Source organism: Phasianus colchicus, chromosome 2, assembly GCF_987193195.1.
Source record: "Phasianus colchicus chromosome 2, bPhaCol1.hap1.1, whole genome shotgun sequence".
Taxonomy (NCBI): Eukaryota; Metazoa; Chordata; class Aves; order Galliformes; family Phasianidae; genus Phasianus; species Phasianus colchicus.
The window spans coordinates 99973707-99989881 of NC_143437.1; the positions used below are offsets into that span (position 1 = coordinate 99973707).

The window sequence follows — 16175 nt, forward strand, 5'->3', positions numbered from 1 at the left end:
ATCAGAATTTAATAAGTTTCATATATACCATTCCTGATGAATGTTTCATTACTTTGGGTTACATTTGGTATTTTAGTGTCCTCAATTTACTAGGCGAGAATTCAAGTTTTTAAAAATCGAATCAGATTTCAACGATAAACTACTAATTTTTTTAATAGTAAAGGCACTGAAAGAGAAGTTTTCCAGAATTCTCCATTCTCAAAAAGGATACGTAAACCTCAGAGTGGGAGAGAAAGGAAACTATTGGAGGGTGGGTGTCTCTGATGCACACACATCCAAACAGAGAAATAGACAATTCCATCATTCAAATCAATAAATACACGTATGGTTTTTTTAAAAACAAAAACATTGCAAGTTGCTAACCTTATTTCTGCTTCAACATCTTTGCTTAGATACTTGGGTCTGAGGTAATCAGAAGAATAATATCGTCTGTTAAATACTTGATCACCTTCAGCAGTGAAAGCTTCTCTACAATTTTTTGGAGGATTGTTAGACTGCATTACTTCACGAGCTTTATAGCTACTCTGAAAAACAAAATTGCCTCATCATACCTATAGAAAATTCACCACAATTACAGATATCAATTTAAAACAGATCTAGCAGTTCTCACTCCTAATGAAAAACAAGAAATGCAGAAATTGAAGAATAATTTGAAAAAGTTTCTAATGTCTACAATCTGCTTTTCTCCATTGAGTAAGATATTCACGTTCTCAAAACAGTCCACATTCTCAAAAACAATCCACTTAGTTTAGCTGCCAGTTTTTAAATTGTAAATTATGTAGTCTGATCAGTCCCCTGTAATTTCCCATGGGGGGGGAGGGGGGAAACAAAACAATAACCAAAAGGTCACTACACACTAAATATATTTAATTATCACAAGTGGAATACACACAGAGAAAATAATGTTTCAAAGAGATCTGCTAAGTACATCAAACAAAATTAAATTAAAGATTGGGAAATCTGCTGGTAAAAACAATTGCCAGTGTCAGATTAAGTGGTCACAAGTGTCTTTGCCAGAGGAAATTACTATTTATACACTCATCCATTCTAAAGCATTACTTCCTCTACACCACACTTTTTCAACTTTTTTCAGATTCATTTGAAGTTGTTCAGTTAGGTCTTAAAAGGACCAGATGAAAACACAATCAGATGGAAAATGATTTCACATAGACATGAGTGGGCAAATGCCCAAAAAGAAGATTCTGAATTCTCAAGCACAAGCCTGCTACTTGCTAGGTTCAAGTGGAAGGGGTGACTACAAGTTTTGGTAACACATGGCTACAGAAAACTGACACATCCTTTATCTGACAATTAGTAAAGAGACAGCAATTAGAAGGCTGATCACAGGCACACACTTTAGGCTGGAAAAACAGATAAATTAGGGGCCCAGAAAGGTGATGTATATTCTCAGAATAAACTGGGACAATCCTGGAAAGAAATAGGGAGAGCTCTGTAGAGAAAAATGCCAAGGAATACCAAGGGATGTTGTACAGTAACACCCAAAGCAGCCACACAGCAGAAATCAGTATGATCTTCCTGCTAGAGAGGGAAGTCAAGACCTATGAACACATAGGTGGCGAGACAGTGAAGGAAGAGAGTGAGAAATAACAAGAATAAAAGCTCTAATCTTACTGACTCTTAAATAAGGCCCATATTTAGGGCCATGATGGTGATTGTAAGTTTACTCCGTCTAAGCAGAAAATGGTGTTCAAAGTGGGATACTGACAGTATATTAAGTGTCATGACTGCCTTTATGGAAAGCCTGCCAGCAGAAATGCACATCTGTGTACTGCATTAAAACATTGATAATTGTTGCAGTTTGGGTCCAGTGAGCCAGAGACCTCCCCTTCTCTCAGCGCGTCTGGAAGTTATGCTTCATAGAATCATAGAATGGCTGGGTTGGAAGGGACCTTGAACTTCAGAGTTTGTGATAAACAAAAAACAGAGAAGGTCCTGTATTTACTATACAAAAAGATAATGCCTTTCTTTAAAGACCTGTAGGGAGTAGAGAGCCTTACTTTAATGAGCAGGACTTTTTCTATACCCCTCACATTGATCAAACAGTTAGCAACCGCTGCACCATCTATTTCCAACGCTGTGAGAACTGATGGGAACTCTGGATGATGAACTCCACTAAAGAAAAGAAGAAAAAACAACCATGCATAAAACTTACATAAGATTCTTTAAATTGCATTACAAATAGTTCCTTAATAATTTGAATCACTGTAGCTACATAGCAATACTCCAATCACAACTTACCTGTGTCTAACATCGTAAATCTTATCATGAAATTTATTTACAATTATTGAAGGTCTAGCTCCACGTGGATAATATTTTGACATCAGTTGCTGAAGAATTCTTTCATCACTATGATTATCACAGCAAAATGCCTGAACTAAGGTCTTTAAACAAGCTTCAATAGCCAGAGACAGTTCAGGATCTTTTGGATGAATGAAAGCACCTAAACAAACATAAAAGACAAAGCTTCAGCTTTTGTCTATAATATATTTAAGTAACCTGAGTCTTCCCTCCTTCAACTTAAAACCATTTCCCCTTGTCCATGTTATTATCTATCCTTTCAAAGAGTTGGCTCCCCTCCTGTTGATAGGCTCCCTTTAGGCTGCAATGACATCACCCCACAGCCTTCTTTTCTCGAGGCTGAACAAGCCCAGCTCTCTCAGCCTGTCCTTGTACAGGAGGTGCTCCAGCCCTCTGATCATCTTTGTTGCCCCCTGAACCCTCTCCAACAGCTCCCTGTCTTTCCTGTATTGGGGGCTCCAGACCCCAACTTTGAATATCTCTGACAGATGCAAACAAAATCAAACTTTCCAAGACAGTTTTTTCTAAGGTGCTCCATGCGAAACATCTCAAGCATGACAACACCACCAGGCAGTCACTGTTTATTTTAAGTAAAAACCTGTCTGACAGTAGGACAGTGCTATCACCAAGCTACAGTCAACTAGAGCACAGAAGGGTGATGTGAGACATAGAGTTTGTCATCTTGCTGAAGTAATACCCTACACAAACTCTATGCAACATGCAGAGGAGACTTGCAGCACAAAAGGAAGCTCAGCTATTTTGCACTGAAATCTTACCTATGGTATAATCTTTTAGTATACATTGGCAGCCATGCACAGAACTTCCCTCTGTATTTCCCAAACTGAAGATACATCCGAAGCTTCATAAAAAACGTTTTTTCTGAAGTTCACTGTTGACGTTATCAGCTCTTCAATAAAACCCATAAGGAAAAAGCCCAAAAATTGTCTTGAAAAAGCTGAAAAGTTGTCATTCTTACCTAAAGGTCCAACAGGTTTGTGTTTAAATTGCCCTTGCTTGTAGGCTATTTCAACTTCTTCAAGCAATGATGGCATATGTTGTCCAAATCTTTTAAAGGCATTTGTTTTACTGTCTCTCAGCTCTCTCAGGTGCTTCTGTTTAGCATCCAAGTCTTGTCTCACATTAGAGTCTTCTCTCCTAAGAGAAGAGATTATTTTTTTTTTTCCCCAGTAGGAGAACAGCCATAATTTCACAGAAATAATTATCTTATTTTTCAAGAACTAATATAATAGGACAGCATGTCAGGACCTCAGTATTTCAATGTACAGTGAGCTACACACTTGCAACTATTTTTTGAGCTTCAAAAAATATGAAACAAAAACCGAAAAGAACCCCACGCAAGTAAGAAAATGCTACTTTGCAACACAGTTTTACATGACTTTTCTTCTTAACCAGGTGAAAGGTAGAAAGAGAAGTCACAAATGAAGGTACAAATGCCACCAAAGCAGATGAACAGAAATGTTTCTAAAAAAATCAGGCAGTAAAATTTCACTTGGTATAAAATTCAACTGAAGAAAAAAGCAGGACAGTATTCTAACACAATTTTTTAATACAAATAAAGACATCTAACAAATTGTAAATTTATAGCATGTCTTGCTGTGTAAACAATGTGCAATACTGACAAAAAAATGACAAAAAAAACAACAAAGGATCAATATAACCTTCTATTTTCATATTTTACCATCTTCTCTAAAGGTCTTTAACAGAGCACAAAGGAACTGCTTTGATAATTGGTACAAGATGTTTGAAATAATACTTCAGTTGTAATACACAACACTTCCCAAATCTCTTAAAACAACAAATACCAACATCACCATAAAACTCTCAGGTAACCATTGTACAAAAGTTCAGGTTCCCAAATCAAAACCTAGGAACACTTTGTTTTTCTAATTCAGTCATGGGTAAATAGACATCTAAAGCAAATGGTTCTAAGTCTCTATAAATTTGCACTTAGATAAAAAAGATATAATAGTTATCCTGTACAGTTTTGTTAACTCTCCAAAATTTTCTAGTTTCAGCCACATATTGCCAAAGAAAAGTTTAACAAGTCCTATGATAACTGAGGAAGGAAGTAGGTGGGGGAAACAAATACAGAAACTGAAGCCTAACATGTCAAGAACACAAAGAATTGCAGGTACTTAAGAAGAGATCTCAACAATATGAAGGAAAACAGTTATGTTCAAAAACTAACTTACTTAAGTTTAGCAAATTCTTCTTTATGCTTATAAATAGCTTGCTGAAACTGATCCATCTGCTGACCAATCATTATTTCTTCATCATTAAGTGCCTTCAACTTCTCCTTTAGATGTGTGATCTTCCTTTGTTTTTCCAGCCTTTCAGGCTCTGAAGCCTGATAAGCACTAGAAGAAATCATCATACTTCAGTATTTGAAAACAGCATGATAATTTGTGATACAGACTATTTACATGCAACATACATAAGATCTATCTATGCATCAAAAATGTATATTTAAGATTCAGAGCATCTACAAGATCTACAAAACAGGTACCAGTGATTTATTTCATTTTCCATTTGTAATCATACATACGTCTCCCCTGGTTGCATTCCTATTACATTTGGTTTAATGATTAATTATTTTGCAACACTGTGTAGGCTAGAAAATGTTATCAGGAAAAAGAAAAGCCTCATCATCATCCAATGAAAACCTCATTATACGAAGCAGAGATGTTTAAATATTTAAGTGGAGCCTGTGAAAGATTAAATAAATGTTTTCTCTTACTGTAGATTTTCTCATTACTCAGAAGAGCTCACTCTCTACATATCTATACATTAACAACACAACATCACAGTACAAATATTTACCTCTTTTTCATTTCCTCAATTCGGCTATGTAGCTGTTCATCATCTTTTGCCAGACGTTTCAGCTCAGTTCTGACGCGATTATAAAGCACCTGTGAAGGAAATAGGACATATTAGTTTAATGGAAGAGTAATTTCAACACAGAATTACAATTCTGAGGAAGTAAACACTGAATTGCATCTGTACAACAAAGAATTATCAATACTTGAGACAAAAACTACTTTAATTTGAGGTTAACTTTGTTATTCCTTCCATTTCACACGTTTGAATCTTATTAGTGCTGACTTAAGCTGCCCATTTCTTAACACCTGTGTTAAGATATAAACTCTATGACCATGAACAGAAGCTGCTTACCAGTCAAGCCAGAAATTACACCTACTTTAAACTACACTGAGCTATATGACATTCATATAGCCTAGACACAGATAAAGAAGTACATATGGGTAGAGCATGGACAGGATTAAAGTTTTAAGTAAGTTCCTTTGCCTACCTCAGCTTCATTGACTGCTTTTCTTCTTGTCTGAACTTCAGCTTTTGAGGACATACATTGAGTATGCAGGGCTTCAGCTTCACCATTTACTGTTATCAACTTCTCTTGTATTGCTTTGCACTTTTCCTCTGCTTCACTTACTTTTATCTTTAGGGCAACAAGAGAATGACATGCATGTAGAAGTGAAAAAAAATCTTCAAAATCTCTTCATGCTATAGAAGAAATACCACTGAAAAGAATCCATCTTTTGACATGTCTGATAGGTAATTGACACTATAGATATGCAAAGAGGAAAATAAACATAGGAGCACACTCTGAAAACCGATGAACTATCAAACATTCTTTTCTTACTCAAGTTTTACTCAAATATCAGACTACTTCTACAGTAAGGCCAAGTACACTGACATGGAAAGAGATGAGATCACCATCCAAAGTTCGGATGGTGATCTCATCTCTTTCCATGTCAGCAAAGTTTCCTCAATACCACACAGGTAGATATATATGGCCATAAAGTAAAAACACTTGAATTGCAAAAATATATACTTTTAATTTTTTGCATATTAAAAATTTCAGTGAAAAGCGAGTGCCAATTCAGAAAATTTGGAGGAGTTTTAAGAGGCTAAAAAGTTTAAAATAACATTAGTGTAGAATTTTTCTGCGAATTATGTGTTTTATACATAACTCTGAATGTTTGTCTTTTATTATTCTTTCCTGTTACCTCCAGAAGACTTAAGTACTATCCAAATAATTTGTTTTATTTCCAAGTATCTTTTTGAATCACAACACTCTACTGTCACAGAAATAAGCACTGAGTAAGGAAGGACTCTTAATAATGAAACAGTTTAAATTGCCATTCGCTGCTACAAGCAATATTAGCTATCCCAAATTCCCAGGCAACACAACCTAACCTTTACCTAAATGAAAGCTAACAGCGTGAAAGCAAGACGCACACGTATACTCCTAACAAACAGCAGAAAACCAAGTATCTTAGTATTTTTGTCCAATGAAATGTGGAATGCAAGTGTTACTGTTATGCTTTAGATGGCCAAATAAGCGTGTAAATGGTAACTACTGCTATTTGTAAGGTTGCAGCATCTTGTAAAAAGCCAAGATGGCCAGCTTCAGTATCTCAAAGTTAAACGAGCATCCAATTTAAATACTATTTCTATCCCTGAGCCAAGGAATCTACAAATTAACGTATGGTTTTAAACCTTTTATGTACCTGACATTCTTCCAGCTTCTGATCAAACTTTTCTGTATTTTCTTCTTCAGCTTTGATGCCTTCTCTGATCGGCTGTATTTCTCTCTCCATCTCAGCCACCTAAATATCAGCATATATCAGAATGTCTGCAGTAATTCAGAAATAATTTGAAGTAAGTTTCACTTGAGGAAACATTTTATCAAGAAATTTACCACTGCCCACGCCATTTTATGTTTCAGCTCCTCAAGACGTTTTTGCATTTCATTCACACACTCGATGCTTTCATAGCGTTCCTTTTCTTCACAGTAAATTCGCTTAAGCTCTTTTAGACGCTTTAAAAAAAAAGTTCAACTGTGAGTACATAAAGCTACAATGCAATGAGACATTGGAAAAGTAGGTTTTGGAGCTTAATAGTTCAACTACTAATTATTTCAGTGCTCAAAACAGTACTAATAATTATTATAACTTTAGTATACCTCTACTCCTTGTTCTATTTGAAGACGTGTATTTTCTTTAGTTTTCATGATATATGAATAATCTTCTTTCATTTGTTCCAGCTGAGTTGCCTTCATAAAAAACTAATGGGGAATTAAGAAAGATGCAGATGTCAGATTCAGCAGCGTACCTAAATGAACTGTAAGTAATTATTACAGAAAAATCATAGAATGTGCTGGGTTGAAAAAGACCACAGCGATCATCTAACTTCAACCTCCCTGCTATATGCAGGGTTGCCAACCACTGGACCAGGCTGCCCAGAGCCACATCCAGCCTGGATGTGACTCATTCCAACTGCTACATATGTTAATTAACACTTACAGTAAAATAACCCATGAGGTACTTTTGTCCAGTGAACTAACTCAGTGTTGTACAAAAACAATCATGAATTTATCAATGCTGTCCGAGGGAAAAAAAATTCAAAAAACTGTTTTTGCAAAGTGGCTAATTGCTCCAATTAAATATTTAAAATTTAGATTTCTGAAAATGATTTTTCTTTTCCTACCTCTTACATAATACCTCTACAAATTTGAAATCAGTATTTTGGCTTCAAATGTTTCGTTTGCTTGTTTTACTGGGCTGCATTTTTTAAATAATTACTTGAAACCAACTGATTAATTCTGAAAGTTACCATTTATTATCTAACCAAAGTGTTACATGATTTTTCTTACCTTATACTTGTCACCCTCATTTTTAGACTGTAAGAAGAGCTTACTCATCTCTTGGGTTAAAACAGACACAGGATTTTCTACCTGTAATATTGGATACGTTACTTCATTTATATATTAGGGAAAAAAGACTTCTTATCTCACATCCCTGAAAGCAGGGGCACACACACACAGACACTCCAAATACAACTTGGCAACACAATAGAGGCATTTAAGGAATTGTTTTCACAAAGTCAGTGACTTCTGGGAAGTTTTATTTACTTAATATGTCACGAATTAGGAATTTTGTGCAACAACAACATTTAATTCTTCTTTAATCAACTGCCCAAAGCACTATATTCAATTCAAGGAATTGCCCAATACATTCTTACAGAAGTTTCCACAATAGAATCATTACACAGTAACAGAAGTTTATACCACTTGACAGGTGCAATATTTTGAATACTGTACATCAAGTATAAAGCAACTGATTTTTAATTAATCACTTAAGCAGGGAAAAAGAAAAGGAAAAACAAAAAAACAACATTTCTGTAACAGCAAAAACTGAAAGAATCAGCAGGTGATTAAAAAAGAAAAAAAGCTTCACATATGAAAGAAGTCTACCAATGCTGTCTTTCACTGACAGGATATATCAAGCTTGTAGATGACAGTGAACATTGACCTGCATGGGATAAGGTCCTATCCAGCACTGTACAAGGTATATTAAATTTTAATGCTTTCTTGCCATTGTAAGTGATTATAAAAACAAGGAAAAGGCAAATGTCTCTCATTTAGAAAAATAAAACATCACAAGCTAATGTCTTAAATTAAACAGAATTTAAGCACTAACAACTACCTGTATATTAAAGTGATCCAGCATTCCTAAGAGTTCCTCCTTCTTTGAAGAAATCACAGTACCTAATGGGGAGAGGAAGAGTGTTTGAGAGAGAAAAGTAACTGCTGTTGACACGCCAGCATACTGCAGTCTAACATGCCAACACAGATACAGGAAAGTTAACCTTGTAAGAAAATCCTTCATTAATGCATTTAAAGTAATTAAACCATTAAACCATTTAAAGATTGAGGGCAAAACAAACTACCACCAACCAGATTTGCTTTTCAGTCTGTAAGTTCTGCTCCCTTCCAGATTAATGTGCGTATTCACAATAATAGAGTCACCATACAGCTCTGGTTTAAATGCATCTCTGCCTTGGTTTTGCAGTGTTACTGAGATATCTGCAGAACTAAAGGAAAAAAAAAAACAAAAACAAAAGTAAACACACAAGCACCCGCAGATAGCTGCAACAGTTACAAATTAAAAAGAAAAATAAAATCACAACTTAATAATTTTCCACTAAAAGTCATTTGTAGTACAGATTGGAACAAAACACAATGATGTCAGAGCCAAAACAGCACTGAAGACAACTGGACAGAAAGATCATTACACTCTATTTTGTTTGCACCTTCAGTTAAGTTACGAGCAAAAAGCAAATGTGCAGACTCTCCCACTTTTCCTTCATACCTCAGTACCTTCATCTTTAGGTTGCATTATGAAGTTCCTTTCTGACTGTTCTCCTATCTCCAGGCTGGCTTATATGCTTACAAATTGCTTGGCTTGTATAGCCATCCCTAAAGAAAGTAACTGTTCACTACTTAAGGGTTGTTTGTTTTTCTTTTTGGAAAAGAAGGGATATGGTTTCAATTCCGAATTCAGATATTCTGTTTCTAATAGAAATGCTGAAATGTTACTACACAAGGCAGGTACTTAAGCAATTTTACTCTAGATATTTCTGAAAAGTCTGGGGCTTCAAGTTGCATCTTTATGTAAATACAAGGTTTTAAACCTCATCTTTTTTCTGGTTCCCCTAAACACACTATCCCCAGTCTTGCAGCAGACATTAATTCACATCCTTCACATTAAATAATCCCTCCACGTGTCAAGGTCTTTGCACTGTGCATACACTCATGTCACTAGAAAGACAGAAAGAATTAAACTCATGCTTACAGAATAGTAATGATTCATTTTCTGGTGAACTTTTTAAATGAACTCTTCAATCTGTCTGTAGAATATTCAAGTACATCTAATACATGAGAACTAAGCTTAAGCAGTACCCCTTGCTGTGCACTGGTGAATAGTATGCTACTGGTACATTTCTATTTTTAACGTGGCCCTTTCAGCATTTTGATTTTTATTTTTATCTGTTAGACCTAGTAGGAGAACAGAGAAGAATTAAGTTGCCAGAATACTGAGCAACTAACCTGAATCAGTCTCAAAACACATTCCACCTTAAAACTAAGGAAGTTATACTTACGTCTCTCCACTTTTTACAAACAATTTTAACGAGGAGCCTCTATTAGTAGCAGTGGCTTTTCCTCCAAGTCCAACAATCAGCGCAGTCAAAACAGAACTTTTTCCACCTGTAACAGAAACACTGAAGGTTTTTTTTTTAAAAAAAAAAAAAAAAAAAAAAAAAAAACCAAGGAAACAGAAAAAAACAAAAGTTACTATGACTTCGTCTTCAGTTCATTTGTACTAGAAGTTGTCTGCTTACATATTCAAGCAGTTAGATCTCAACTTGTCAGATATATAAAACAGCCACAAATCTAGGAAAGAATATCATAAATCAGGCATTTCCGAGTTTCTCTCCCAGAAAACATGCTGAGCCAAACTTCTGCTACTCTCCTCATTAATTTGTGTTCAATAAGATGTTCTATCTGAGGAAGAAAGAAAATTCTGTTCCTTAAAAGCACACAGAAAACACATATAAAACAAAAGAAACCAAACACATATTATCACTTAGTTAACTACCAGGGAAATTTTAAGCCCCCTTTAACATCTATGTTTAATTTTTGAAATTCTGCCTCCAAAATAAATTGGGTAAGTATTACATCCTGCTAAAACTGTTTCAAGTTGACGTATAATTGGACAACTACTGTGTATTTGAAAAATGAATATATGCCTATGTGAAACTTAAATCTATGTATAATTTAGCTATGAAAAGTTTTATTTATATTATCTTTCATAAATACCTGAATTTAAAACTTTTCATTAGCTTTGCACTACTGGGAAAGACTGTGATTCTCAAGTATAAAATTGAATCCATCTACAGCCAGTGAGATGAGGTTCAACCAGACCAAATGCTGGGTCCTGAACTTTGGCCACAACAACCCCAGGCAACACTACAAGCTTGGGGCAGAGTGGCTGGAAGACTTTGTAGAGGAAATGGACCTGGGGGTATTGATTGATGCTTGGCTGAACATGAGTCAGCAGTGCACCCAGGTGGCAAAGAAGGCCAATGGCATCCTGGCTTGCATCAGAAACAGTGCTGCAAGCAGGAAAAGGGAAGTGATTGTCCCCCTGTACTCCGCTCTGGTGAGGTTGCACCTTGAGTACTGTGTGCAGTTTTGGACCCCTCACTGCAAGAAAGACATTGAAGCCCTGGAGCGTGTTCAAAGAAGAAAGACAAAGCTGGTGAGGGGTCTGTAGCACAGGCCTTATGAGGAGCAGCTGAAGGAGCTGGGATTGTTCAGTCTGGAGAAAAGGAGGTCAGGGGAGATCTTACTGCTCTCTATAATTACCTGAAGGGAGGCTGTAGTGAGCTGGGGGTAAGCCTCTCTTCTTGTATAACCAGTGATAGGACTAGAGGGAATGGCTTCAAGTTGCGCCAGGGAAGATTCAGGCTGGACGTTAGGAAATACTACTCTGAAAGAGTGGTCAGGCACTGGAATGGGCTGCCCAGGGAGGTGGTGGAGTCACTGATCCTGGAGATGCTCAAGGAACGTTTGGATGTTATGTTGAGGGATATGGTTTAGTGACAACTATTGGTGACTGGTGGATGGTTGGACTGGGTGATTCTGTGGGTCTTTTCCAACCTTGGTGATTCTATGATACAGTCCCCAAAGATTCAGAGATGAACTAGCAATTCTTTTTCAAATAAAAATTATACATTTTAAAGTCTCAACAAAAGCGTTCTTCCACATAGCAATGATAGAATTAGTACTTACTTCCATTGTTTCCAATAATAAAATTGAGATTTGATCCAAACTGGAAAGGCCCCAACATCGAATGGCACATGAAGTTCTTCAGCTGGATACTTTCAATTATCCCAGCTTCCCCTACAGTCTAAATAATCCGATATTACATCATTTGTGTGTTTTAATGAAACACATTTCACATACTTTAAATATAATGAGAATTCAGATGACTATGATAAAAAGCATGAATGGTAACAAACCACAAGGAAATGAGCATTCACCCATGATACCATCAAAGTTGCTCATTACAGAACAGTTATTACGTAAATCAGGATCAAAACAGTTAGCAAAAATTGATCAGTTCTCTCCTTAACTTATATTTTATATGACATCAAAGACTAAGATCATACATCACAGACAATTACTAGAGCAGTTAATAAGGAGTATCATAGAAAGACTTCTTGTTATTGAAATAACACTGCAAAAAGCCTAGGCATGTCTTTGACAGAGGGAAATAGGAGTTAAATTACAAAAGAGGAAACGAAACTAGAAGCAAAAGAGTTATTCCAATGTACAACTCATAAAGTACTTTTCTGACAATAAAATTTTGTTTTATTATCAGTGCTTCAGAAAAAAAAAAGTTTTCTAAGCAAGAAAAAAATTCAGGAGTGACACAAAACAGAGTACTGTTCAAGAAAACGAAGAGTTGTATCTCTGTGGGCTATAACTCAACATCTTATAATATGCAAGGCTATTTATTTAAGTTCAATAAATATTTTTAAGACTACCATCAAACTTGAAATTCAACTACTACAGAAAAAGAGAAAAGAATATTCATGTCTTCAAGTTTCATTTCATTTCAAACATTTCTGTTATTCATTTGCAAGCATCAGCTATGAAATGAAAGCAGTCAGTCCTTCTTTAAGCAAATCATGTTTTTCTAAATACACTTTCTACTTTTCTTAATATCTTAACCAAATATGCAATAATTCTATAAAGCAAAATCTTTTTGCTTTACTTATTTGTCAATTTCAGTAGTATTCATTCCATAAAATCAAGATATTATACTACACTATACTATAATGCCTCCTATTTTATTATGTTGCTCCATAATGTCAGAGGTGGATGGTGGTGATATGGAAGAGGTTGAACCTTCTTGCCAACATTCCAATACATTTTGTTGCTGTGCAGCAGAGTGGCAATCTGATAAAATGTGATCAGACATGGAAGTGCAGATGAAGCAAAGGTGTATCAGTGGATCGCTTCATGTGTAAAAAATGGCACATATTCAGTCTGGAGAAGAGAAGGCTCTGGGTAGATCTGATAACAGAATTTCAATATTCAAAAGATAGCTATAACAAAGAAGGGTACAGACTCTTTAGCAAGGTCTTTTGTGACAAGACAAGGGGAAATGGTTTCAAACTAAGATGGGAGATTTAGAATTGATATAAGGAAGAAGTTTTTACCAAAAGGGTAGTGAGGCACTGGAACAGGTTGCCCAGAGAGGTGGTGGAAGCTCTGTCCTTGGAGGTGTTCAAAGTCAAACTGGATGGGGCTCTAAGCACCCTGTAGGTGTCCCTGCTCATTGCATGAGAGTTTGATTAAATGATTTTTAAGGGTTCCTTCCATCTCAAACAATTCTTTGATTCTGTGAAATAGGAGGCACTACTTTTCAAGTGACCTACACATTACTTTATGATCAACTGCCAAAAATACATGATCTAAAAAAAGAGTGAAATAACTCAGAAGTCCTATTACAGTCATTACCACTAATTGTTTCATCTTTTTGTATTGGTTCCATTGAATCCTATATTTAAGACTCGCTTCAGAAATCAACCAAAACCACAGGTTTACTTTTTTTAAAATATCAATTTCTGGGGGGGATTTTTTAGAAAAACTTACCGATGTTAAAGAGAAACTATTATCAGCTGAAAACAGTGATTCTTCTTCATTACTGGACTCATCACTATGTTCATTTGTGTGCTCTTGTCTCTGCCTTTTGTGGGATGGAGGCTTTGAAACACTTTCTTCCTTTCTCTTAGCCATGAGTGCTGAGAAAACAGGAAAGTAATAGAAGATTGAAACTTATGATCTGTTAAATGAGAACACATCAACAGATAATAACACAGACTGTTATTTATTTAAATTGACACAAGAAATACAAAGATCTCAGCAAGTGTTGCATTAAACTAAAATCTCAGTGAATTCTCAGAACTGAAATCTCAGTGAATTACTTTGCAAAGGCTTTATAATAAGAAGAAAAACAACTTCATTATTCTAATCAAGTCGAGTTTCTGGATTACCAACAGAGGTCAGAGGATTCTATTTTCTTTGGTACCTTACACTTTGGGATATCTACAATAATTGCTTTTGATTAGTAATAGAGTTCAAGTTTTAGATGTACACCACTATCATAAGATGATCAATGGAGGTCTGAATAAAGTGATGTGTGCAGTGAAAAGTATAACATGTTTATTATATGCATTCAAGAAATGCCTTGGAAGTGAATATCTGAGATACCAAAAAGAGGATAATTTAAATTTATGGTGCTGCTCCCTTGCAGTTTCTGCAGAAAGCATACCTGTCTTTGTAAGGCCATGATCACGGAAAGTAAAATGCTGTTATTTTACTAATGAAGGATTACAGTTCTCTGAAAACATACCTACACATGTATGAATATATAAATACTTCCTTTACAAATGGAGAAATAAGCCATTGTACTAATGTGGCTACTAAATGAATCTTGCAAAAGTAACAAGGTCTACTCAAGTCACATATAACCAAAATATGTGGGATAACTGGAAACATTTTGGAATGTTTTCCTGCTCAGGACAGACCCATCTGCACATTTTCCTGTGTGACCTACTGCAGGGAATCTGCTTTAGCCAGGGGGCTGGTCTTGATGATTTCTAAAGGTCCCCTCCAAACCCTAGAATTTTGTTGTTCTTCTACCTGAGCCAGCTTAGTGTTCTGGTAGAACGTAGTCTGATTTCAACAGACAAAAGGCTCATACTTACAAGCACCACAGGCAATAGCATTTATTACATCAAACACCACAGGCATTAAAATTTGTGACACCATTACAAAGACTACTGAATTTCTTCTGTGAGTATTCCTTGACTTTTATAAACAATGCTTAATAATTTCCTTGTTGTCTTAGTGCACACAGTTGATAAAAATCAGTATACAATTCTTCCTATTAAGTCTAATGGAGAAATTTCAAAATAACAGATAGAAGCATAGTAAACTTCCCAGCTGATGTTCTTTATGTTACACAGTCTAATACCATACTTATAAAGCAAGCAGCAAATACATTACATCATACAGTTACATACCTTTTACTGTGTTACTTTCAGTCTCTTATAGAACCATCTCTTTATTACTCAGCAAAGGGTTACTTGTAAATTCTTGGAATTTATCCATTACTCTAACATGAAGACAGATCTTTGTTCACTCTGTTGTTCCATTGAAATCCCACTCTACAAAGAAGAAAAAAACATACACGTCTTAAATGCTGGAATTAATATTAAACATCAGTGGTATGAACTCCATTTTCAACTGGCAAAAATAAACATTAGTACATTTTAAGACATAAATTAGATTAATGGGAAGTCAACAACGAATGATACTGACAAATGTTAGCAGAAGTTTGCTATAAGGACTAGACACAACATACATCATTTTTTAAATCCGAAGCCTAAATTTATGGCTATATTGCCATATATGAGAGTGTGAATGGAAATTTGTGATGACAAGGTCAGGAACATCAGTAATATAAGTGATAATCAGACTGTCATTCCAAAAGACAATACAAAAGCATGAATTCAGTAAAGAGCATGAATTTCACTAGCATGGAACGTACAAGCACAGTTACAAACAAAACCCACAGCGATAACCATGAAGAAATAAGGGCAAAACAAATCAAGTTATAAAAACACCACCAATGAATACGAATTATTACAAGCAACTGTCACGCACCTAACAAGAGCATAAAAGGAAAACACAGTGTCACTTAATACAGGATAAGCGCTCTTACACTTGACAGCAGAAAAGTATTTACACCACTAACGTCACAGTACAGGAAGACAGGATGCATTCGCCACAGACAGCACGCACAACAGGAGCGGCCTCACCATGGAAAGGATCGCAACCTTCGCTCCACCGCGGCCGCCCCCAACCACTGCAGCCCCACGGGGTCAGTCGCTCCCCG

The 16175-nt window shown here is 35.8% G+C and overlaps 1 protein-coding gene across 2 annotated transcripts in view; it reads right to left on the reverse strand.

Annotated features, from left to right (window-relative positions):
- SMC6 (structural maintenance of chromosomes 6) overlaps positions 1-16175 on the reverse strand; it is a 31403-nt gene that overhangs the window by 15075 nt on the left and 153 nt on the right. Inside the window, exons 1-18 of one of the 2 annotated variants that reach the window (XM_031611277.2) lie at positions 16002-16175; positions 15301-15444; positions 13868-14016; positions 11996-12113; positions 10303-10408; positions 9098-9234; positions 8847-8908; positions 8015-8095; positions 7325-7426; positions 7061-7180; positions 6870-6968; positions 5648-5794; positions 5161-5249; positions 4533-4697; positions 3296-3474; positions 2260-2461; positions 2019-2133; positions 364-524 (exon numbers count right to left, since the gene is read on the reverse strand). In XM_031611277.2, coding sequence (XP_031467137.1) covers positions 364-524; positions 2019-2133; positions 2260-2461; positions 3296-3474; positions 4533-4697; positions 5161-5249; positions 5648-5794; positions 6870-6968; positions 7061-7180; positions 7325-7426; positions 8015-8095; positions 8847-8908; positions 9098-9234; positions 10303-10408; positions 11996-12113; positions 13868-14011 — 2027 coding nt within the window. In that variant the 5' untranslated portion in view covers positions 14012-14016; positions 15301-15444; positions 16002-16175. The remainder of the gene's footprint in view (positions 1-363; positions 525-2018; positions 2134-2259; positions 2462-3295; positions 3475-4532; positions 4698-5160; positions 5250-5647; positions 5795-6869; positions 6969-7060; positions 7181-7324; positions 7427-8014; positions 8096-8846; positions 8909-9097; positions 9235-10302; positions 10409-11995; positions 12114-13867; positions 14017-15300; positions 15445-16001) is intronic. The other variant, XM_031611276.2, reaches the window with a different exon arrangement.